Source organism: Lathamus discolor, chromosome 6, assembly GCF_037157495.1.
Source record: "Lathamus discolor isolate bLatDis1 chromosome 6, bLatDis1.hap1, whole genome shotgun sequence".
NCBI lineage: Eukaryota > Metazoa > Chordata > Aves > Psittaciformes > Psittacidae > Lathamus > Lathamus discolor.
Genome location: NC_088889.1, coordinates 75666484 through 75689164, shown reverse-complemented (window position 1 = coordinate 75689164; position 22681 = coordinate 75666484). Strand labels below are relative to the sequence as shown.

The 22681-nt window shown below is 38.2% G+C and overlaps 1 protein-coding gene and 1 long non-coding RNA gene across 3 annotated transcripts in view; one reads left to right on the top strand and one right to left on the bottom strand.

Moving 5' to 3' along the window:
• The window catches only part of LOC136016506 (uncharacterized), a 44579-nt gene extending 22952 nt beyond the window's left edge, over positions 1-21627 (top strand). The window contains exons 3-7 of one of the 2 annotated variants that reach the window (XR_010613615.1): positions 8466-8557; positions 9617-9827; positions 11281-11479; positions 18593-18686; positions 21164-21627. This is a non-coding gene — a long non-coding RNA (uncharacterized LOC136016506). Of the gene's footprint in view, positions 1-8465; positions 8558-9616; positions 9828-11280; positions 11480-11510; positions 11727-18592; positions 18687-21163 lie in introns of those variants that run through there. The other variant, XR_010613614.1, reaches the window with a different exon arrangement.
• Positions 1187-19406, bottom strand: ERCC4 (ERCC excision repair 4, endonuclease catalytic subunit). The gene is made up of 11 exons (XM_065683785.1): positions 19230-19406; positions 18066-18246; positions 14592-14787; positions 13066-13273; positions 11244-11424; positions 10773-10901; positions 10067-10177; positions 8362-8953; positions 6447-6539; positions 5512-5624; positions 1187-4403 (listed from the first exon to the last, which is right to left on the bottom strand). The coding sequence occupies exons 1-11, from the start codon at positions 19401-19403 to the stop codon at positions 3670-3672; spliced, it is 2712 nt and encodes a 903-aa protein (XP_065539857.1). The 5' UTR covers positions 19404-19406; the 3' UTR covers positions 1187-3669.
• Positions 21628-22681: the final 1054 nt, after the last annotated feature.

Below are 22681 nucleotides of genomic sequence, written 5' to 3'. Positions count from 1 at the left end.
TGCAATTGCAAATAAAGAAAAATGAGTGCATATATTGCCAGTGAGTGTATTTTCACTGCAAGATTAAGGACTTCAAATGAAAAGCATAAAAGAGTTTATGCCTCACTTGAGTTGATTCTGCAAATATCCAAAATTCTTGCTATTATGTCAAGAGTGAACGTGAGAAGTTGTAGTTACAAAGTATGACAAAATTCCAGAGCAATAATTTTTGAATGTTCTGAATGACCCTCCCTGCATTTCTTAAACCCACAATTGTAGAAAAAAAGACCAACTGAATATTAGTTTAGGCTGTCTTTGAGTAAGAGCAAAGGAAAACTTCATCCTCAAATAGTCCTTCTAAGAGGATCATAGCATCCAGCTGATAGAGCCTGAAATAAATGTTGTTAACTGGAAAGCCCACACATGGCAAGTACATTTCTTTATGCTGTTTGGCATTAAATCATGTGTTCGTTTGATAACTATTTTTGTGGCAGATATTTGCTCTTGGATTCTATCCTACAGTGATAAAATTGGAATTCTGGATGACTAAGGAAAGCTTTAGAGACAAGTGGTTTTGTTTTTAAAAATTATTTGTGTTTGTACTATCAGCAAATATGAAAGCCTCACACAACAATCCTCACACTTAAAACTTATGTACTTTTAAAGAGTCACTGTTTTTTTCACAGTATAGCTGTGTATTTTATAAGCTGTGTGGATTTCTGAGCAACTGGTTTACATGTAAGTTTTGTGGGCAATAATTTGAAAGCAATCAATACAGCTGCTATCAGAAAAGCCCCACTCTACATGTTCACGCAGAAAAAGTAATTGTGAAGGTGCAGTTTGTTTCATTAGGGACTGCACATAGGCAACACTGCAAGCAAAATGACTCCTTTGCAAGTGTAGTTAGAAACTGCAAGTGGCACCTCTAGCAGGAATAGTATCCAGGTAACAAAGGAACTACACCATAATCTATCCTGTACAAAATATATTTGCTAATATCAGGTGCATTTGTTCCTACAAGATTTGAGTATTATTGTTATTCTAGGAAGAAATCTAGTGCAATCAAAACCTAGGACAAACTGTAGAAATAAGCAACTTCTCAATAGCACAGAAATCCCCTGGTTTCACATAGCCAGTGGCCTTGGAATGCATAGTCTTGGTTTGGATGTAAGAAAGAATATGAAACACTCTCAAAGTGAAGGCAGGCTGGGTTTTTTTTGTTTGTTTAATAAAAAGCACAAAGTTAAAACATCAAGCAATGACAATATGCAAAATGTCCTTACTGTTGATGAAAGCAAGCTAAAGAAGACCATAAAGGCAGGGAATGCATCCTTGGGATTTCTGTCATTCACCCAAACACGTTGTTGGTGTCTGCATACAGGTAAACTCTTTGGCTTGGTTATTTCAGAGTAAGTGGTTTCAGAGGACAAGACGTCTTCCACCTTTGTTCACAATTCATACCTGCTTCCCCAGAAGGACTACACAGTAAAATGCCAAATCACAAATGAGCAATAACAACATACAACCATGTGGCTGTTTTAAAGCAAAAGCAAAATCCTGCATTGAAAAAAATGCAATCAAAACCCCTTACGAAAATTCCCCATATATAAACAAAAGGCAATTAAATCTAAACATGTAGTAAATACTCATAATTTAATTGCATAATGTGATTTTGATCTAGCACATAACACAAAACTACGATTTCTAAGCTCCTCATATCCCCTTTGTTTTCAACTTATACATATCGAAGCAAAAAACCTGACAAAGCTGAGAGGCAGTACATTTGAAAAAACCCAAACAACCCAACAAACCAAACCCACAGTTCATATAACATCTTAATGATGCAAACGCACGAACAAGCCGTGTTTGCAAAGGCCGGTCAGTTCTCCTTTTCCAAATCAGGCTCTACAGACTTTGCATTCAGGACAGTTTTGTTCTTCCTCTGATTTTCTGTTCTCTTAGCACCACTTTACAGGCATTCTCAGTCCTGAGCATTTGTGACCTTACTGCTTTGAATAAGAAAAAAATCTCATGGAAAGACTTCTTTTTATATTAAATGAAACAAATTAGAATATAGGGCAATAGAAACACTAAGATCTTTATTACAAACCACACACTAAAAAATAAAAATGTTCTGATATCAATATGGCCAAATGAAGAACAAGATAAATAACACATTTTAATCTTGTTACGGATGTATTTAATACTGAAATTTGTACCTGCAGAAAAATGCTCACTTTGGAAATCTGCTCACTTCTAGAGTGTAAGTTAACAAATTCATCAATTCATGCTTAAAATGAACAGCAAACGTTAAACCTGAAAGTGCACAGTACAGATTTTACTGAACTTGCATACAGAATATCAGTATTTTCTCCTTACACAATGGCGATTATGTTGATCTATTGCCAGCATTAGAATCATATGAATACATATGTGCAAGTCATTGCAGGTAATGATTCTGTACAGAGCTAATGTAAATACATTAGCATGTCATGACGCAGGACCAGCCCTTTGGCAGTGGCAGCAGGTTACATAGTTCCGTATCAAAGGTCAGTGCAGAATGAATGTTTTTAACAATATACACATTCACAGTCTATCAGAACTTTTCCCTGGTGTACACTACAAAGAATGCTAAAAGGTGACAGCAGCTTTACTTTTTTAGGTTGTTTGTTTTTTTTTTTTTTTTTAATTTATTGACAGATGGTCTATTTAAGATACTAAAATGCAAGTGCCATAGGACACAGAAAGAAAATAATATTGGAAGAACTGTCAACCCTTTTGGAAAACCTTACTTAGAAAACTGTTGCATTTCATGAGAGGAAATCTGCTGTGGTGTAAAGGAACAGTCCCACTGGTATACCTGGATTTATCACTTTCAAGTGATTGAGCTGAAAGCTATCGAAACTGATTAAAAAAATAAAGCATCTTGAAAGTGTAAGTAAGGCATGCTGAGAAGTTCCATCATGTCATCACAGAATCTATCCAGCCCCAACCAAAGGAATATACTTTGCAAAATCTAGCAACATAGAGCTGTACTGACTTCGGAATGTCAAAAAAGAAAGCATAATTTCTTGTAAAGTAAGCAAGTAGAATGTAGAACATATCATACAATTGCAGTTTACTGTGACAGGGGCCTAAAATGATGTTCTAAAATTCATAATTGAGTCCAAGTATGTTCTCCTAAATGAACTCCTGACCAAAGGCCTCATGAACCTCATCACTGTCAATCAATTGCCAATTTTGGCAATTGCCAGAGAGTAAGATGTTAACAAAATCAGCAAAGGCAAAGTTATAGATCAGGCAGCAGGTCACGTGCTAATCAAAACATAGGACAGTTTAGTTTTAACAAGACATCATAACTTTCAAAAGAAAACACCTTTATTAATTCATCTTAGCACTTAATTCTCATGGAGCTGGTGAAGTATTTAATTTAGTTCATTCGGTGATATTACAGAATTGGTGGAAGTGCTGTAGAAAGAATAAATAGCCTTCATGTTTCTCTATTTAAAATTTGTTCTATTCCTCCTGAAACTCGCCTTCAGTAATAATTAACTCGAAATCAAAACTAATGGAACAGCATTAGCAAGAAACAGTTATCTTAGAGGGCATTTATTAAAATGGTTCATGTACTTTGCCAAAGTACTGTGCAAGAACAGCTTATCTATGCCCCATGTTGCACAATCCCATTAGTCACCTTTTGCTTTTTTCTTTAGATACTGCCTCTCCATAGGTCAGGTGAATAAAGTCAAAGAGTTGTGTGGCATTGGCAGCATTACCCAAGATTTTATGGAGTTCATCCTTTGACAGTGTCACCAGCTCTGCAATGCTTTTAACGTGGTTCATTAAGGCACGGCAGTTTTTTGCATTAATACCTGGCATTTTTAACAGGAAGTCCTGAGGACCAGGGTTGTACTTGTCTGACTCAGGAAGAATTTCAGAATCTGCTGTGACAGCCATCGCTGTTTCTGCATCAGGCTGGGGATGGTTCTGTTTTAACTCTTCAAACAGCTCAGCAGTAGCATGGGGAGAGGGACACCACAGGATGCGTAACTTTGGGAAATGGAGTGTGAGAAGGGTTAGCTTAGAAGTAATATCATTACTGGAAATCTCCTGACATAGAGAGCCACGTGGAATCAAGGAGAAAGGTTTGTTAGGATCAAATTCAATCAGGAGAACCGGTCGCTTGTAGTAACGGGACATGGAAACGCACTGTGCATACAGCCTGCCATTATTCAAGGAGCCAATCAGGTCACTGATACTTTTCCGCTCCACACAGGTATCAGGAGTTAAAATATAATCCCCAACTTCCAAAGTAACAGGCTCAATATCAATACCACGACGATGAATCAGCGATGGAAGCTCACTACGAAATTCCCGCATATCCACTATTATAGTTTGCTGAACACTCTTCTGTTCCTGGCCACCTAAAAAGCAAAAGAAATACAGTTAACCCAAGGAGTTATGACCTCCAGCTCTGGTTGTGTAATCTTCCTGTGTGCTGCCAATGCTTCTGAAATGGATAGGCTTCACATCTCAAATTATACCTTGAATTCAGTAGGATAACAGCCAAACTTCACTTACTTTTTCACTGTTACAGAGGAAAAAAATCAGATCCTCTAAAATATCAGATACTCAAATCAGATACTCTAGTTTATGGAGTATGCTCTGCAGTGTAATAGAACTATCACACTACCTCCTATGACTTCTGTATATGTGACAATGAAATACGTTAAACTGTGGATGAAAATTGTTTAAATGCATCAGGAAAATCTTTTAAAAGTTGCCTGCAAACAAGGTAGCAAAGCTGATCCTTATTTCCAGCTGATTCCCACAGAAACACAGCATTTTATTGTAGAAATTATGCTTTAGCCTCTATAGATCTGTAAAAGCATACATGAAGAGACTGCAGCATCAAGGCCAAAAAGACATAACAGCAAAGATTAGAGAGCATATGGTAAAGGAGAGCAGGATAACAAAGTGACAGCAAAGATAAACAGGGGCAGAGCTGTAAACCTGAAGACAGAGTACACACGTCAAAGGAAAGGAACAAAAATGCGGTTAGAACTGCAACAGAAGAAAAAAGGTGCTTTACTGGAAAGAAAGTAGACAAACTCCACAATCTGCATTTACCCAGGCAGTCTGTTTTGCCAAGATCAAAAGAAGTCCCCAACATTTACTAGCTCGAGGACACTGCCTTTGGCTAGCTGTAGACTTCAGTTTTAATGTTTTAATTTCTCTCCACCTCCCTACAAGCAATACTAGACAGTCTTTTAACCAACAAGCTGCCTAGAAACAATCCAAATGGAAATATTTCATTAATTTATATTTTCTTTTCAAAGCAAAATGTAATTCATTGTCACTGCACAGCCAGAGGTAGATGCAGTGAGGGAGATACTGCTTCTTTGCCATCAAGACTGCAGAGTCAATGTGCAGCATGTCTATGGCCCAGATACTGTGAATGGGATGTAAATGCAGTAGTGAGAAGTCTTTTTACAGCTTAGGGCGGCAAGCCTCACTTCAGGAACTACTCACCTGCTTTGCGTGTGTCAGGAACAGCAGAAGCAGGATTAGCATCTCTTATTAGGTCGAAATTTGTTTCATCTCTTCCTTCTCTTTCTTCAGGAATAACCATGCTGGCCTTCTCTCTAAGGAACCACAAAGAAAGAAACACTGAAAACTGCAATTATGAGAAAAATAGATGAAAGGACTTTAATACCTTTAAATACCAGATGTAACATTAGACATAGTTTAATACTAATTGAAAACCTGATCAGCAATGCAGTTTACTAGGTTCTCCAGGTTGTTGGGGTAGATGCTATATTTTTATTTTCAATTTTTAGCAAATTTTAGCATCTGATTTTTTATATTTAGAACTTCTCAGGGCATATGAAACAAAGGAACTGATGACTAGGAATGGCAGTATAACCTGATGAGCAGACACTGTCAGGAACAATACTGTCATATACAGACTAAGAAAAGGCCAGGTTGGTACCTGGTCTAGTGGAAGGTGTCCCTGCCTGTGGCAGGGGGTTGGAACTGGATGAGCTTTAAGGTCCCTTCCAAACCAAACTAGTCTGGGATTCTGTGATTCTATGAAAAGTATTGTTTTGTTTCCCCAAATGACCTAAGTCATAAAAGCCTTAGAAATATCTTACAAGAAATGTTACCTGCGGACAAAAAAAATTTACAGAAATTAAATTTATAGACAATTAGATAAAAGTGGTGCTGTTTAGCTTTTCAAATTTAAAATTAAAAAAATAATAAATGAAATATCAGGTGCTTTGAAAAGGAAGGTTTTGACTTCTCATTAATTCTCAGTGGGGACGCTTTCTACATCTGAAAAGCAACTGAATTAAAAGTTATTTAAAGCCTTCACACAGTTAAGAACTTCACTCTATTTAAGATACAAGCATATAAGGGAATTACATGAAACATTAATAACAAAGGTAATAAAGGAATTTTGTTACCGAATGAGCTTTTCGAAGGCCTCCTTCTCTTTTCTCAGAGCTGTGAGGTAGCGCTGTTCTTCTGTTGAGCCCCCATATATGAGGAAATAAACTCTGTAGATTTGGGGGAGGAAAAAAAGGATCACAAAACCTCCTATTAAGTTAGAAAACCCCACAATCAGTATTTAAGATTAGTAGCACTAAGTGCCTGACAAGGTAGTATTTGCTTTAAAAAAGGCAAGTGAAAAAACACTATCTTCTTCTGTAAAGACATTCCAAAATCAGCCACAAAAATTCTCATATCCAGGGTCTGTTCTTTTTCCAGTGGCAGATACATTCACTGGAATTCTGGGATTCAACCAGAGCAGGCTCAGGTTGCAGTCATCCATCCAGTCAGCCAGTAGAATGTGGAGTTACTTTCTTATTGCTATTAAAATCTTCTCAGTAGAATACATGTAACGAAGTAGAAAAATCTGCAATCATCTGGGTTAGGAAAAACACCATCTAAGATTTTAAAATTCTGTATTTGTATAAGGCAATCATAAGTTCTAGAAAAAATAAGCTGTTATCTAGCAGAGATGGAACACACCAGCAAACGATGTTTTATTTCACAAATAGGGATTTATATGGAACATATAAGAATTAATAATTAGGAATGAATTGCCTGTAGCTTTTCAGCACAGTCATTTTTTCCAATATATTTTCATTCAAGTACACACTGACAGACTGATAGAATTTTACTTCTGTTACTTTTCTGGTGCAGTGCATTTCCTAAGCCCTACTTGCATGACCGCATCTGATTTTTCTGCTCTGCAGTGTGGGAATGTGCTGCTGGAGGTAGATACAGCACAGGCTGATCAGGCAACTAAAACCAGGTGTACAAATAACCCAGTAATTATCCTCATAAAATATGCTTGTGAGTTCTGCTCTTTCTACCTGCACTAGAGAGCCCTATCTAGTACCTGGGTATCAGGTAGAGACACACTGAACCCTGCCAAACTGATCTCCATTTTCAGTTATGGTGCGTATATACAAATCTTTGACTGGAAAATTACAACTGCTCTTTTAAATTGATACAAACAATTTTCATGAGGTGATTAAAGTATAAAGCATTTTCATCAAAAGGTAGTAATTGCATATGTCAATAATTTGTGTTTCAACTGCAGAAAGTAAAGTGTGTTTATTCTAAGAACTAAGAAATTGCTGTAAGTTATTTTCAGCAAGACAGAGGTGTAACTGCAGTTCACTGTATTCAAGAAATGCTGTATTAGGCAGACCATGGAAATGAAAGATAACATAAAAACTCCTAGTATATTAAATTTTAAGTTTTCTACATTTTTAATTAGCCTGTAATATTTATTAATGAAATGAGTTTTGCGTATTACAGGGGTATCACATATATATATATACACAGAGTGTGGAAATTTTTGTCAGCAAACTCCAGAACCGAGTATAACTGAAAATACTTCTCATGTTCTTCAGAACTAAGTATAACTGCAAATACTTCTCATGTTCTTTAGTGTGTTTTCCCTTTCTTGCTTTTCTGTTAAACTTTCTGAATTACTTTGGTCTTCAGCATGACCAGACATCAGGAAATGTGAAAATTAATTAAATCCAAAATGAAGCTTATTGTGTAAAAATCATTCCTACACAGATGGTTTAAAATGAGACTAGAGCACCTCAAAATAGATCTACTGCCATTAAGATCATCTTACCAGTCGTCTTGTAGAAGATGGAATGCACTGGTTTTTTCAGATATGTTTCTACTGTTAAGGGACTAACTACCTGCTGGGAAGTAAAAATTATCCTTTGGTTACCTCAGACATTACGCTGTTGTTTAGTAAGAGGAAAATAAGTAGATGCACGGTCTGCCTTGACTGCTCAAAGTGCACTTTTTGTTTTTAAGACTAAAATCACCTTGACCAGGCCAACTTACCTCAAAGGCTTTCCAGGCCTGCTGGCCTTGTAGATTTCCAACTGCCGAACAAAAGTCAGCTCTGCATCATATAGCACAACATATCTTGGTTCTACTTCATGCAGGACCCGAGTGAGTGCGTATGGATCACTGCAGCCCTGCAGCGGATGAATGATTGTGAGCGGGTTCTTGAAAATGCCGTAGTAACAATCTGAGGGTAAGTTCACATGGAAATCTTCAGGAATGTTCTCTTCAATACTGCTTTCTTGGCTACTGCTTAATTCTTTGCTATCTTCCTTCTCCACCTTCTCTTTCTTTTCCTCCTCAGTTTTCCCTATCATTTGGATTATAGTCCGGTCTTGCTGCTTCTTGGGTTTGCATTGTTTTGACGAAGCTGTGAGTTTGGCTTTTTTGGCTTGAGGCCCTCCATCTGGTCTGGCATTTCCTTTGGACTTGACAGCTTTTCTGTCCTGAATCCACACTTCTGCAGCCTTCTCATCCTTTCCAAAGGTTTTGTTATACAGTCTTGTTAAAAAAGCTTCTGCTCCAGCAATAATATACTCCCTGAGCTGTGCACAAGCCCGGTCATCACTGGCACAAATAAGCACTTGCCCTGCAGTCAGGAGAAAATACAGCATTTATAACCTGTTACGCTGTACTGCTTATCCAGCTACAAGACACCTCTTGAGCAAATGGTTTTTAATGATCTGGAAGCATGCCTGCCAAATGCCTTTACATTTGGTTGTCACAGTTTCTCTGGACTTTGAGGGAGTCTAATTTGCATGATGTTTTGTACCAAACAAGGTTTGAGAAGATGAATGTTAGTTCAGCATTCCTTATTATTCTATCATCTAAATTAGTGAGGTTTTCCTTCTGAGCACCTGAAATGAGGCAGATAAAGCATGTCCTGAAACCTGCTCGGACAACTTTTTGTTTTAAATGCAGAATATGAGAGAACTTAATGTAGACCATTCTGATTTTGTCAGCTGTGTTAAAGAGTCTAAAAAAATACATGTTACACACAGTACTATTGACATCTGTGGGCCTTGAATAATAATTTTCCACAAGCTGACTCAGATAAACTCCTACAACACTAGGTGAGAGAGCCAGTTCTTATCCAGAGTCAGAACACCGTGGGTGGGAGAAAAGAGCACTTTTTTACCCTTACTGTTTCCTAAAATAAAACTTGGTGAAATTTAAGGGGATGAAAAGCCCTAAAATAGTAGCAGCAAAGCAGTTAGATGCATCCTTGCCTTCTACTCTCTACCCCATTTAGGTGCATCTTCCAGAGAAGCAAATTTTCAGGTGCATGAGAACAATGTCTGAGAAGAATTAGAAGACGTGTGAGTGGAAAGGAAGCAAGACTGAACCCCTCCTTTTTCTGAACCTGAACTTGAGAAATGAGCAAACGGTATCTTGATTATTTTAAGTTTCCACATTATCAGGTTCACTGGTTTAAGACTAAAGTACCAGCACAACACTGTAATGTAAGTCAAAATAGTTTTTTGTAATAATACTTTTATTTTCCTAAACAGTATTGCACAGTAACCAACAGCATTTCTTCTTTAGACCCAGAACTAGATAGATACGAGTTTATGTAAAACTATTTAGTTTTACATAATTTATGTGCATAAGCTCCTTGTCCTAAGTCCACAAATTTTAGTGTACTGTGCAAACCTACATCATTTAGTTAAACACATATAAACGTCATTTAGTATTCTCTCACCTGGACCACCAAAGTCTTCACTGTTCTTATTCTCATTTTCAATCTCTTTCAGCACTTCTCTCAAAGCTTCCCATTTTGGGTTACTTTCTAGAACCAATTCCCTTTTTAATTCTGAAACAAAGAAAGATTGAACATAGCAGCTCTTACAGCCAAAATTACAGCCAAAAAAATCAGAACTTTAAATTACCGGTTAGATGTCAATAGCATGATGGTTGTTGGCAAATATGATATTCAACAGCCTACATATGCAACTTGTTATGCTAATGGGCTGGAGAGCACTCTTACAGAAACATTTAAAAATGGGGATAAGTGCTTTAGTGAAGCAAAATTTAAAGTATTAAATCATTCTTCAATTCTGAAACTCCTGAATATATGTATTCTTTTATGAAAGCAATGGCAGCCTCCTACTCATTCACATAAAATAAATCAAGCTAAACACCAATGTAGTACAACAACAATTTCATAAAAGCTCTCCCAATGATCAGCTGAACAAGCTTAGAAGAGCCCTTTAAGTCTTTTCGTGACTCTGCTTTATGTTGTTTATTATATGCTTTTGAATTAAGATTATGTCTCAATTTATCCCAGCTAACAGATTAAGATCCTGGGCTGTGTAAGACCATGTAGGGAACCACAGCACCAGTAATAATATGCAAAGCATTTGAGATCGTGTGACACTCTCCAACTTAAAATTAGGAATGATCAGTACCATTTTCCTTCTTCACACCACTTTTTTCAGAGCCTTTGCCTTTCTGATGCAGTTTCTCATCTGCAATGCGATAAACTCTAGCTCGAGCATTTACAAACATTGAAGTGCTGGAGTCAAGAAACAGCCAACCTAAACAGGAAAAGAAAGCAGCAGTAGCTTGACATTTGCAATGTGTACATGTTTCAGCCCTATCCATTAAAAGCCTCGATTTCTCATTAGTAATACCTGTGCTACCTGCTTGCTGTGTAATTACTAGCTCAATAACAGACAGAAATGTGATGCAAATCTCACACTTCTAAGTAACAGCAGTTAAGTGGGAAGATGAAAGAATTATCTGTCAATAAAAACCTACGTCCTTATGGCTGGTTATGTAAAACCTAATTAGATACCTTCATATGTTTGGGATGTTAATTAAAAATATCAACATTTCAATGTTTCATGCATTAACTTGTATGCTTATTCATTGTTTACCTGAATTCTCACCAAAAGCTTTTTCACTTGCTTTCAGTGACTCCAGAAGATTGAGAAAAGTGACACAATCGTACTGAGTTAAATACAGTAGCAAAGTACGTAGTATCTTCAAATCCTGGACTAAAGATTTTGTCTTAGCTCCAAGTTGGTGCCAGAGAGGATCTAAGTAGTGACGTATTGTCTAGAAATATAAATTAGAAACTTCAGGATGGCAAATATTTAATATACTAACCAAGGTAAGAATGCATTTCTTTTTCTTCTTTACAGGGGATGTCACTGGTTTCCCAGTTATTAAACTTACCCAATTGAAGATGTGATGGTGAAGTACTTGTTTTGATAAGCAATCATTTCTTTGCAAAGTTAACATTATAGAGATGCCTTTATGTAAGACATTTCATCAATCAGCAAATGTATATAATTTAATATTTTGCTTTCCATATCATAATAAAATATGGGTAAAATAACAAAAAACCCACAAAATTATTTTACTGGTACTGGTCTTTACTGGTACTAGATACTTTAGCATATAATATCCTTCACTTAAGTAAAAAACAATATAATGTCATTTAATTTTCAAAGTAAGACGAGGACTACACAGATACACAACCTACACTGCATAAGAAAAAAACCTCCAGATATTTGAAGTACAGGAGGCCCTAGGTCAAGATTAAATCACAGATAACACATAACCATGTTTCTGTGTAACTGTGATGGTTGAAGTTTATGCTTTTACCCTACAGAAAGCATACACATGCCAAACATCGCAGATCTGCCAAAGATAGCAATGCACACACATTTAATGACATACAGAATATGTGCATATTAAGTATTACATACAGTGCTTCTCCTACTAGAGAAAATAAAAAATACAAGCAGGAAATTCAAGAGGGAAAAGGGTGTGTGTGTCTAAATAAATGCATCCTTATCTGTAAGATATTTTGAGCTGAAATTGCAGCCATCATAATAATAACAACAACAACAGTAATAATAAAAAAAACTCCAACCAACCATGCATCAGGATTTTGGTACTGTAGGAACTTTGGAAATGACAGAACAACAATAGTATCAATACACAAAACCCCTACTGGCAATGGTAACATGATCGTTACAGAGTAACACAGTTTTTCTCCTTGTACCAATAATAAACATGTCACGAGAGAATACACAGTTGCTGCTGGTTATTTATTTTACCAATAGTATTTTTGTTTGCATGGGAAGACAGCTTGAAGATCTACATCCCTGTCGTGGTTTAAGCCCAGCCGGCAACCCAGAACCATGCAGCCACCCACTCCCTCCCTCCCCTTCCTCCCTGCTCCTGGGGGGATCGGGAAGAGAACTGAAAAAATGTAACTCCCACGGGTTGAGATAAAAACAGTCCAGTAACTAAGGTATAACACAAATCACTACTGCTACCACCAGTAATAATAATGATAAGGGAAATAACAAGGGAAGAGAATACAACCACTCACCCAGCCCGACCTGAGCAGTGATCTCCCCCTTTTGGGTAACTGCCCCCAGTTTATATACTGGGCATGATGTGCTGTGGTATGGAATACCCCTTTGGATACTTTGGGTCAGGTGTCCTGTCTCTGCTTCCTCCTGGCTTCCCCTCCTCCCTGGCAGAGCATGAGACTCAAAGTCCTTGGTCAAAGTAAACATTACTGAGCAAAACTGAAAACATCGGTGTTATCAGTGCTGTTCCCAGGCTGAAAGTCAAAAACACAGCACTGCACTAGCTACTAAGAAGGAGAAAAATGACTGCTATTGCTGAACCCAGGACAATCCCTTTAGTTAGACACACCAAAACAATCAAAATAGTTACCTTATCAAAAGGTTTACCAATAGCATTTTCTAAAGACAAATCTTCTACTTCAAGAACAGGATTGTATCGTTTGAGTTCTCGCAGACATGCATTCAGAATGTCAAGGATTGAAGTCTGGATAGCAAGCATAGCAGGGGTCATTGACACATGTATTTCCACCACTTCAGGTTTATGCTTCTCTAAAAATGAACTCACTGCTATATGAAATCTAAGAGGAAAACAGCTAATTAATATTTACATGGATGGTTTGTTTGATCTACAATTATTCAAACTTTGCATAAACTACAATTACAATTGCTTTAAGCATAAACAAATAAGCTAATTGCAAAATAAATCAGTTTCTACTGATGTGAAGGCTCAAACAGCCTTAGAAAACCATCTATTCCACAATTATCTCTGTAGTCATTCTAGTCATGTGAGCCTATAGTGCTGGTGAATGACCCATGGAAAATTACTGCACAGAACAAAGTAAAGCCAAAAAAAATCATAAGGGAGAAACTGGAATGCATTCATAAAGCTTTTGGAATCACATGGATTCACAAGTAGAGTTTGTGACATTCTTAGCTACTGATCAGAAGCAGCAGGTAGTTGTTAGAACACTGCCTTTACAGCCAATCTGTCTGTACAGGTACTTAGGTGCTAGCTGATCCTTACTAACAGAATGAGGCTCAGGAAACACTGTTATCTGTGGACCTCTGAAGATCACTGGATGCTTCCCTTACTGCATCCTGCACCTCCCAGGTCTTTTTATGGTTCAGAAGCCAAGGAAGAAAATTTAGAAAGCTTCTATTTAACCTTTCCTATTCTAGTTACCTCCATTTCTACTTCTTTGTGGTAATGAAAAAAACACATTGTTAAAGAGTTTACAATACAGAATTAACAGTACAGAGTGGAACACATTCTAGCCTGGACTAAAGAAACAAGTGGGCAGACCTCCTGCCAAAGGCAGGAGCATTGAACAGGTCCTGAAGCTGAAGGTCCATTTGTGGCTCTGCTCCTGAAAGACTTTCTCCATGTCACAAACCTGGCAATTTGGTTTCAATGAGTCATCATTAAACACTCTTCATATACAACATGTATGTAGAAGAAGATTAAAAAAATCTGACATATAGAAAGAGAGCTCTGGAGTTTTACCACAGTTGGAAACAAATATTCCAGGAATGGCAGAGCTGACACGACTATATTCATGGCACTTCACGGCTTAAATAACCTGTTCAATTAGTGACGGTTTTCTTAAGCCATTAAGAATGTCTCTGCTGTGATTTCTGTTGGCTAGAAGAACAGCTATACTATAAAGTTCATCCCCTTACAGTTTTAATTTGGGTCTATCTTCAAAAATACTTACAGAGATTTAGCATCTTTAAGACCACTTCTTCTGTGAAAGACTGAAAGAAATTTGTTTGGGAATACAAGAGGAGCACAGCTTACCAGTGTGACTGCATACACCTCATTTTCTTTGGAACCCACTGTAACATCATGAATCTTTTTTTAAAGTTTAACCCTCCAGTGAAGAAGAGGTGCCTTACCTTGGCCACAGATAAAGTTTCTTGACAAAAAGATTTCTCATTACTCTTTCCACGTGGCAAAAGCCACTGTTAAATGCAACTGCATTGTCTGTGAAAGCTTTAATGAAGCCATGTTTGTTCTTCTGGCGATAAAGTCGCAAGATAAAGGCTTCCTGACAGGACTCAATTATTCTGTGTGCTTTGTATACTAAAATGCCTGGCAAAAGAAAAGGTTTTGAAGTTAGAAAAAGAAGAGAAAGGTCCGATTTTGTGTAGGTTTCACCATAAGACTCTTACTCTTTTTTTTTTTTTCCCCTTAAATAAAGTACAATAGGAACTTAAAACTTCTACAGTGACTGAACAAGTTTTCCAGGGTTCAAACCAAGTGATTCCTTAAATTTCAGTACCATGGCATCCCCAAGTAGCAAAACTGGGTTAATGATGCATCTTCAGGAATAAAACAAAACCAAAACAAAGCTTGTGCCTGAGTGGCAGGACTTACTAGCTTCGAAAATCTTTACTTCTAAGGCAAAACTTGAACTTAAGCCTTTTAAAAGGAGTAAAAGTGAATGCAAGACGTAATACTTTATTACAACAATGCAACTTTGCTATGTTCAAGATTGTGGTATTTGAATCCTTTTATTCTGTTCTTTTATTCAGTTCTGGAATTACAGACTTGCAAGTACATTCTACTGGTAACAATTCAAGCATTACAGCATCAAAGAACTTGTGAATAAAATTAATTTCCTTTCCGCTCCTTCTGCTGTTCATATTCACACTTGAAGACAAAAAATACCATCCACTGTAAGAGTACACCACTGGTTTTCTTCATGGCTATGGGTACATTAGAAAAACCAGATTTCTCATGCATGTTTTAGTACAGAGAAGTGAAAAAATAGTTTAGCTACATTAAGTGTTTGAGGTGAATACTTCTGGGATTTACACCTCAGCCAAGACCTGTTAAAAACAAGGCTTATTTTTTCTTATGCTCGGCTGTGTTAAATAGCACATTTTTTCACTCTCCCTCTCATGAGGTGAAGCCTGTGTGGTACTTTTATCTGTTCACAGCTTCCAGTGGAATAATAAATGCCTTTCTAAAAAGGAAGCAAAGAACATCAAACATCACAGGTTTTACCTTGGGCCTACTTAAGCTGACAAACTTACAGTGCATTTACTTGCTATAACAAGTTTCTTCAACTCAGCACTAGCCATTGATTTTAATATGTCTTTGCTTTGTAAATGAAAAAGCATCAACAAGAGACTTCCATATAACTGCTAGCCACTCGAGATCAAATCATGGAATAACCTACTAAAAGGTATTTTTTCTATCTAGATATTCCTACATCTCTTCTATGAAGCAAATTTTTCAGGACACAATAAAAATCATACTCATTTCTGAACATCTTCATTTTCCAGTTTGTCAAGTTATGACTCTGAAAGGACATTAAAGGAGATGCAGAACTTGTATCAGGCCAGGAAGAACATGTGTTTACCAGAATACCTTCCTTTTAGTCAATATATCTCTGCTTAGGAAGTTAGTTCATAGTGCTGTGTAAGCCACTGATTACTACACCAACTTGCATCAGTTGTAGTACACTATTAAGTACATAATTTCTGTTCGGCCAAACCCACCAGGAATAATTCTTCTTTACTGCAGTGATAATTTATCTTCATTTAACTGAATTTATGTGTTCACTAGATGTTAACTCACATGTAATTTTATGCTGATTTTATAAACAATATTTATAACACCTACAAACACTTTTGATGTGTTAACTCCTCAAGAAACACGATTACAGGGTTTTGTAAGTTTTGCGGTGTAATATCACACACAGATATTACACATTTACAACAGGACCATGTGTTAAGCGAGTCTGAAATAAATCATAGAATAGTTAGGGTTGGAAAGGACCTCAAGATCATGAAGTTCCAACCCCCCTGCCATGGGCAGGGACACCTCACACTAAACCATCTCACCCAAGGCTTCGTCCAACCTGGCCTTGAACACTGCCAGGGATGGAGCACTCACAACCTCCCTGGACAACCAATTCCAGTGCCTCACCACCCTAACAGAGAAAGAACTTCCCCTGTTTAAGTTTTCACCCATTACCCCTTGTCCTGTCACTACAGTCCCTGATGAAGAGTCCCTCACCAGCATCCCTATAGGCCCCCTTCAGATACTGGAAGGCTGCTATGATGTCTCCACACAGCCTTCTCTTCTCCAGGCTGAACAGCCCCAACTTTCTCAGCCTAAAATGAAGCAGCAAGTCGATCAAAGCCGTTGTCACACTGACCTCCAGTGGCAACACAAAAACTATTAAAAACTCTGCTGTCCGTGGACAGGACTATTTAAATTTTTTTGTGTATTTCTTCTTTTCATACTGACAAAGTCTAAAGGTGTGGGGTTTTTTCCTCCCCCCTTCTTTGGTAGGGAAGAAAGGTAGAGAGGAAGGAGTCAAGGGGAGAAGGAGAAATTGTAGGTTGCCCAGAAAATATGTTCACTTTTTTTTTTAACCTAGAAATATCAGAATTGACAAACCTGGTGTCCTTTGGCTCTAGCATAAAAATGTTCAAAATGTTTTATAGATACACTGACTAAAAGGAAAGGGGTACAGCTTCTGTAGCACACACATTCTTCTAAGCATTCAATATTCAGCTATATTTAGCCATTAGGATGTTAACATTTGGATAACAATAAAACATTATTATATTCCTGTCTCTTAGATATCTACTTTACTAGCTCTCTGGCTGTAACAGGGTTTCTGGCTTAGAAAAGAACAAAAAACTACAGAGGCTGGGGGAGAAAGAACAGAACACGAGAGGAGAAAGATGACTGTAATATTTTTAATGTAACGTCTATATTACTAAAGAGGTCACAAGATAGTCCCAAAATCTTTACAATGACAACAGCATTACTTCATAATACTGCTACTTAAGATAGTGTTCAAGGTGTGCCAAGACAAAGATTAGTGACATATTGCTATTTTTTGATGGGGAAAATAATCAGGAGTGATTTGTTAATGCAAAAATACATAGTGTGCATGGTTGCTAAAATGTGACATCTAAAAATCAGCTTTAATCATGGGCCAGTGTCCTATAGAGCACAGGACACTATTTCACCAAGTACAATCAACTATTCTTCTTGAAAACCAGTATGAATTTTGTGTTTCTTATGTCACTGGCATAATTTAACTGATTTGTTTTCCAGCCACTTACTGATACTGGAAAGCCATCCAAATGCATGATCCAGTGTCTGAAAATAGTGTGGATATTTTCAAATTGCATGATTTAATAACGCAAATGAGTTTGGAGCAAAGAAAACCATTTAAAAAAGTAATGAAAGGACTATGTATTTGCTCTTTTTCCCTCAGCCATTGTAGAGAAAATAGAATAATTCTTCAACCTCAATACTGGCTAGTAGAATTCTTCATATGTAATTAAGCTGCATGTATTTTCAAGCAGAACAGTCTTACCTTTCTTTCATTAAACTCTTACCAGTAATGAGGTTTGCAGGAATTCTGTCAGTAAGGAAATCTACCACAAGGATTCGACTTGTAGCAAATATGACTCCTCCTTGAGTGTAAAATTCATACCGAGTATTATTTGTAACTTCATTGGTAACACGCCGAGGAAGATGAACAACTCCATCTGACCTCAGCTGATCGATAAAATACTCCTATACCAAACACAATAAAAACACATCGTGGTAACCGATGAAGTGGATGCAAAAAAACTTTACTTACACACATTCTGTTCATTTTAAGGTGCTGCCCAAACCATTAGTATAGTATTAGTATAGTATGACATACTATAAGTATATATATAATTATATAAGTCATATGCTTACTATAAGAATTATCATGATTTTTTACTTCTTTGGTATACTTTGTTCAGTTTCAAATCATCCAGGTGATTTAAAAATTATGTATTTTCAGTAGCAGCTAGGCAATACTTCAGAAAATGTGAGCAACTGACACTCAAAGGAGCCTACATTTTCATATATTTTAATAGCACTTTTCCAGAGAACAAGCAATTTTGACACTGACTTAAGAACCGAGAATTGGGAAGATACCATTCTTTAGTCCGCTCACCTGTTACCAAAGACAAGTACAGCAGGTAGGTCAGATAAATCAAGCTCAATCTTATAAACTACAGCTGTGATATTTATTCATCTATGGTCGCTACAAGAAGTCCCCCTGAACATCACCTCCCTGACGGCGGGAAATCCGCTGATGCAACGGAAGAGGCAGCGGCTGGTTTTGTGCAAGCAGGGACAGATCTGTCAACAACTGTCCCCTCCTTTCTGCTCGCTGGCCACTTACAGAGTTCTGCTACGTACAAGTGATGTCCGTAAGCTTAGTTTAGCTCGCTAATGTTACCGGGACTTCATCATGCTGCAGGAGTGGGAACTGGACCCTGATCTCAGCTGGAACGCGCCAGCTGCCGTGCCTGAGACCAAACTCCGGTCCCCCGCGGCCTGAGGCGCCCCTCGGCTCGGAGAGAGCGGGCAGCACCCTCATCCTCCTCCTTCTCTTCCTCCCGGGCCGGGCCGGGCCGAACCTATCCCAGGGCCCGGCAGCGCTCGCCGCCATGAACCGGCGCCGGCTCTGAGGGAAGGGGTGGGGCGAGCGCGGCGCCGCTGTCAGGGCTCCCGCTCACCTCCTCTGCGGGGCTGGTGTTGAGCACCAGCACGAGGCTGGCAGGCTCGCAGTAGAGGCGCAGGAAGCGCAGCAGAAGGCGGTCGATGCCGAGCCCGCGGGCGCAGATCACCAGCCCATCCTGGTGGAACAGGTCCAAGAAGACCTGGCTCTCGTGCTCCAGCAACGCCGCCATGGCAGCCCGCGCACAGGCGCAAGCGCGCCAGTCGCCGCGCCCTCCCGCCACCGAGGCGGGCACTGCCCTCTGCCGGATTGAGGCGGTGTGGTCCTCCAGTGCCACGCGCGTGGTTTGCCTGAGCGGGGCGCGGAATACCTCAGGCGGAGCGGCGGGAGTACACGAGGGTTCCGAGAGCTGACGCTCTCTGTGCTCTTCGTAACGGCGTGTGAGTGTGCCGAGGGTGAATGTGGGATAGGAGGTATTTTCCTTTTTAGCTATACATTATTTGTGTTTTGTTACTCATTACTTGCGTTTCTTAAGCAACAAAACCAAACTTGATTGAACTTCAGCGTGCATTCCTCACACAAGGCACCGGTACCTCAGGGTTTTCCTGGTACCTCAGTTTTTAGCGTCCTTACCTCTCTCAGTGCAGAAACATCTCTTTGTTCCCACAGGGTGAGGGACTCTTCAGACTTGCTTTCAGAAACAGTTGAAAAGGAAGGGCAGTCCTCGGGGTCACCCTTCATTCGGCTTGGTGATGAACGGGTGGACTTGGCGCCAGCCTCTCTAAGTCCTTTTCCCGGGCTGCCTCAGGGAGAATGAGTGTCACCTTAGCGGGGACACAGCCACCCCCTGAGGGAGCAAGGGGGAGCGCTGAGGGTTACCGGGCAGAGGGACAGCACACAGCCAGCTCCTTCGTAACGTGAAAGGTGTGGGAGATGTTCCAAATATCTTTTATTTATCCTGGGTATTGGTTCAAAGAACTCGCCAAGAACTCGCCAAAAAAGTCTAAGTTGACAAACAGGTATTTTTTTATTGCAGTGCTGGGGGATACAGGGGATATCTCCTCCTAACGTGTCTCGTCCCAGCACCAATCAGGCTGTGATTATATTGTTGTTTAACATACATATTCATTACATTTCCAGTAAACGACATACATATTCGTAACATTTCCCAGAACTACGTTACACAGGTTTACGCCTATTTTGACATGCACACAGTAATGTGGTAGTGGTCTTTGGGACCTCTGGTGGTAGTTTCTTTATCATCTTTGTCTTCACCACTTCGTCCTTTGGCTGAACTTTAGGTTTGAAAAGTCCCATTCTCAAGCTGCGCACCACTAGTCCAGTTCTAGCTGGTCATTGTGAAACATTTATCCAAAATATTTCCTTCTTGCTATTATTACTAACCATCAAGGTCAACGTTGCTTAACTACAAAGCAAAACTAAATTTACTTATTTACTAAAGATTATATTTCTTTTTGTACTTCCCTGTCTCAGTATTAATACTTATTATTTCCCCCAATATAAACTTTTGGTAAAATACCATCATCAGGGCATCAAGTCAGCCATCTAATCCATCCAAATAAATACTTCCAGTTCTTTGTTTTGCATTGTCGCATGTTGGCAGTTGCAGTGGGGTGTCTTTTGTTTTGTGTTTTTTTCTTCTAAGTAAGGGAAAATAAAGTGTACAGCTCTAGCATTTTCTTTTACCTCGCATTTATGTAAGTTGATACAATGAAGACGCGTTTTGCAATGCATTAGTTGTAAATTTGCTTCATGATCAGGATTATGCTATAGAATGTTTTAGGATATTTTAAAATTACTTTTTAATAGATATTTTTACACTTAAAAATGCAGCACAGGGACTCAGGGCAAATGTAAGTACTTAAAAATTGGCAAAAATTAGTAAAATATGGGGTCTGTTTTGATTTTTCTTAAACGTGTGTCATATTTCTGAAATTTTATGCTGAAAGCTGAATGACTTTTTCTTTGCAGGTTGGATCATATCTCCCGCTGTTGTACCCAACACCATACTTTGGTTCTCATTTTTAGTTGGCTGCTACTAAGCTCTTTGACATTGCATTTAAAACTTATTTTACACCATAAAAATGTCAGAAAATAAGTGTTTTTACTTGGACAGCATTTCCTTTTTGTGGCCAACATGTCATTTGACCGACCAAAGCAGAATCAGGGCTGTCACTTGGTAGAAGAGCAGAACTTATGCCTAAATCTTGCAATTAATTTTTTGTGTAATTTTTCTTCGCAAAACATTACAGTACTATTAAAAAGTATTCAGAAAAAAATCACAAGAAAGAATTTGTATAGGACCAAGATAAATAAAATTTGTCTAAGATATGACATAATTCTTAAATTGCAAATAATAGGCCAGGAGAATTATATTCAGGGAGTAAATTGTAATGCATTTCTGTATTCAACAATGAAGGCTTGCTTTTAATTTTAAACATATTAAAACTTGTATTACATACATGTTTGTGATAAACATTTAGAGTAACTTTAGGACTATAATTCCATAGAAAATTATAAACGAATTATAGGCTGCTTTCAAGCCGATAGATTGTGTGAGATGGTCAGTACAGCTCATTATCGGTCTTCCAGGAAAGACATTTACTTGCCTGTTTTAAAAAGGCATTAACAGGCCAATTTATTTAAGACTAGATGAAAGGCAGGTTAATTGTATGGTAGTGTAATAGGACATATCACTTGAGGTGGGATGATTATTTGGATCACTTATTATTGGGATCACCAATATTAATCTCTCTAAGATATGCTTTTAACAACCAATCTTTTATTTTAATTTTGACAAGTTATTGATCTTTACCAGGGACAAGAAGGGCACAAGAAACCACAATACAGGCACTAATCTGCCCTTTTGTGCAATGCCAACAGTAGTCCTTTCTGAAATTAGTAATAGCTCTTGTGCGTCATCTTAATAGACTTTTGTTATAGATAACGTAAAGAGCTGAGGACTCCCTGGGAGAAGAAAACCAATATTTAGATAACTTATATAAAACTTATTTTATATTTTTTCTAAGCCATCAACATTTTATTTTGCCTTCTACCCTGTCTTTGTGTTTAAGTAAAATTCAGTATTTTCACTTGCGAAACTGTGATGAGGTTTCCTACTCTGTGGATTTTTTATTGTGTCTTTGGCCTGGTTTGTTGTATGGATTTTAGTCTGATCAACTCCATTATCGACAGAGAGAAATTTCTGACTGTTTTTAGAGGATGGTTTAAACCCCAGTTTTTAGCCAGCAAATTTCTTTGAAATGCCTAAAAACATCTCACATTTTACAGTTTCCCACAGACCCAATTTTATAATAAATAAATTAAATCTGTTTACCTCAAATCCTAAATACATTTTGATTCATAGAATCATAGAATAGTTAGGGTTGGAAAGGACCTTAAGATCATGAAGTTCCAACCCCCCTGCCATGGGCAGGGACACCTCACACTAAACCGTGCCACCCAGGGCTCTGTCCAACCTGGCCTTGA

What these genes read in the sequence shown, in the direction of transcription:
- ERCC4 (XM_065683785.1), bottom strand. Translation starts at nt 19,403, where the DNA reads ATGGCGGCGTTGCTGGAGCACGAGAGCCAGGTCTTCTTGGACCTGTTC. An exon ending in ACACCAGCCCCGCAGAGGAG is followed by an intron (nt 18,247 to 19,229) that starts GTGAGCGGGAGC and finishes TGTTTGGTATAG; the next exon opens with GAGTATTTTATCGATCAGCT. An exon ending in TTGGTAAACCTTTTGATAAG is followed by an intron (nt 11,425 to 13,065) that starts GTAACTATTTTG and finishes TTATATTTCTAG; the next exon opens with ACAATACGTCACTACTTAGA.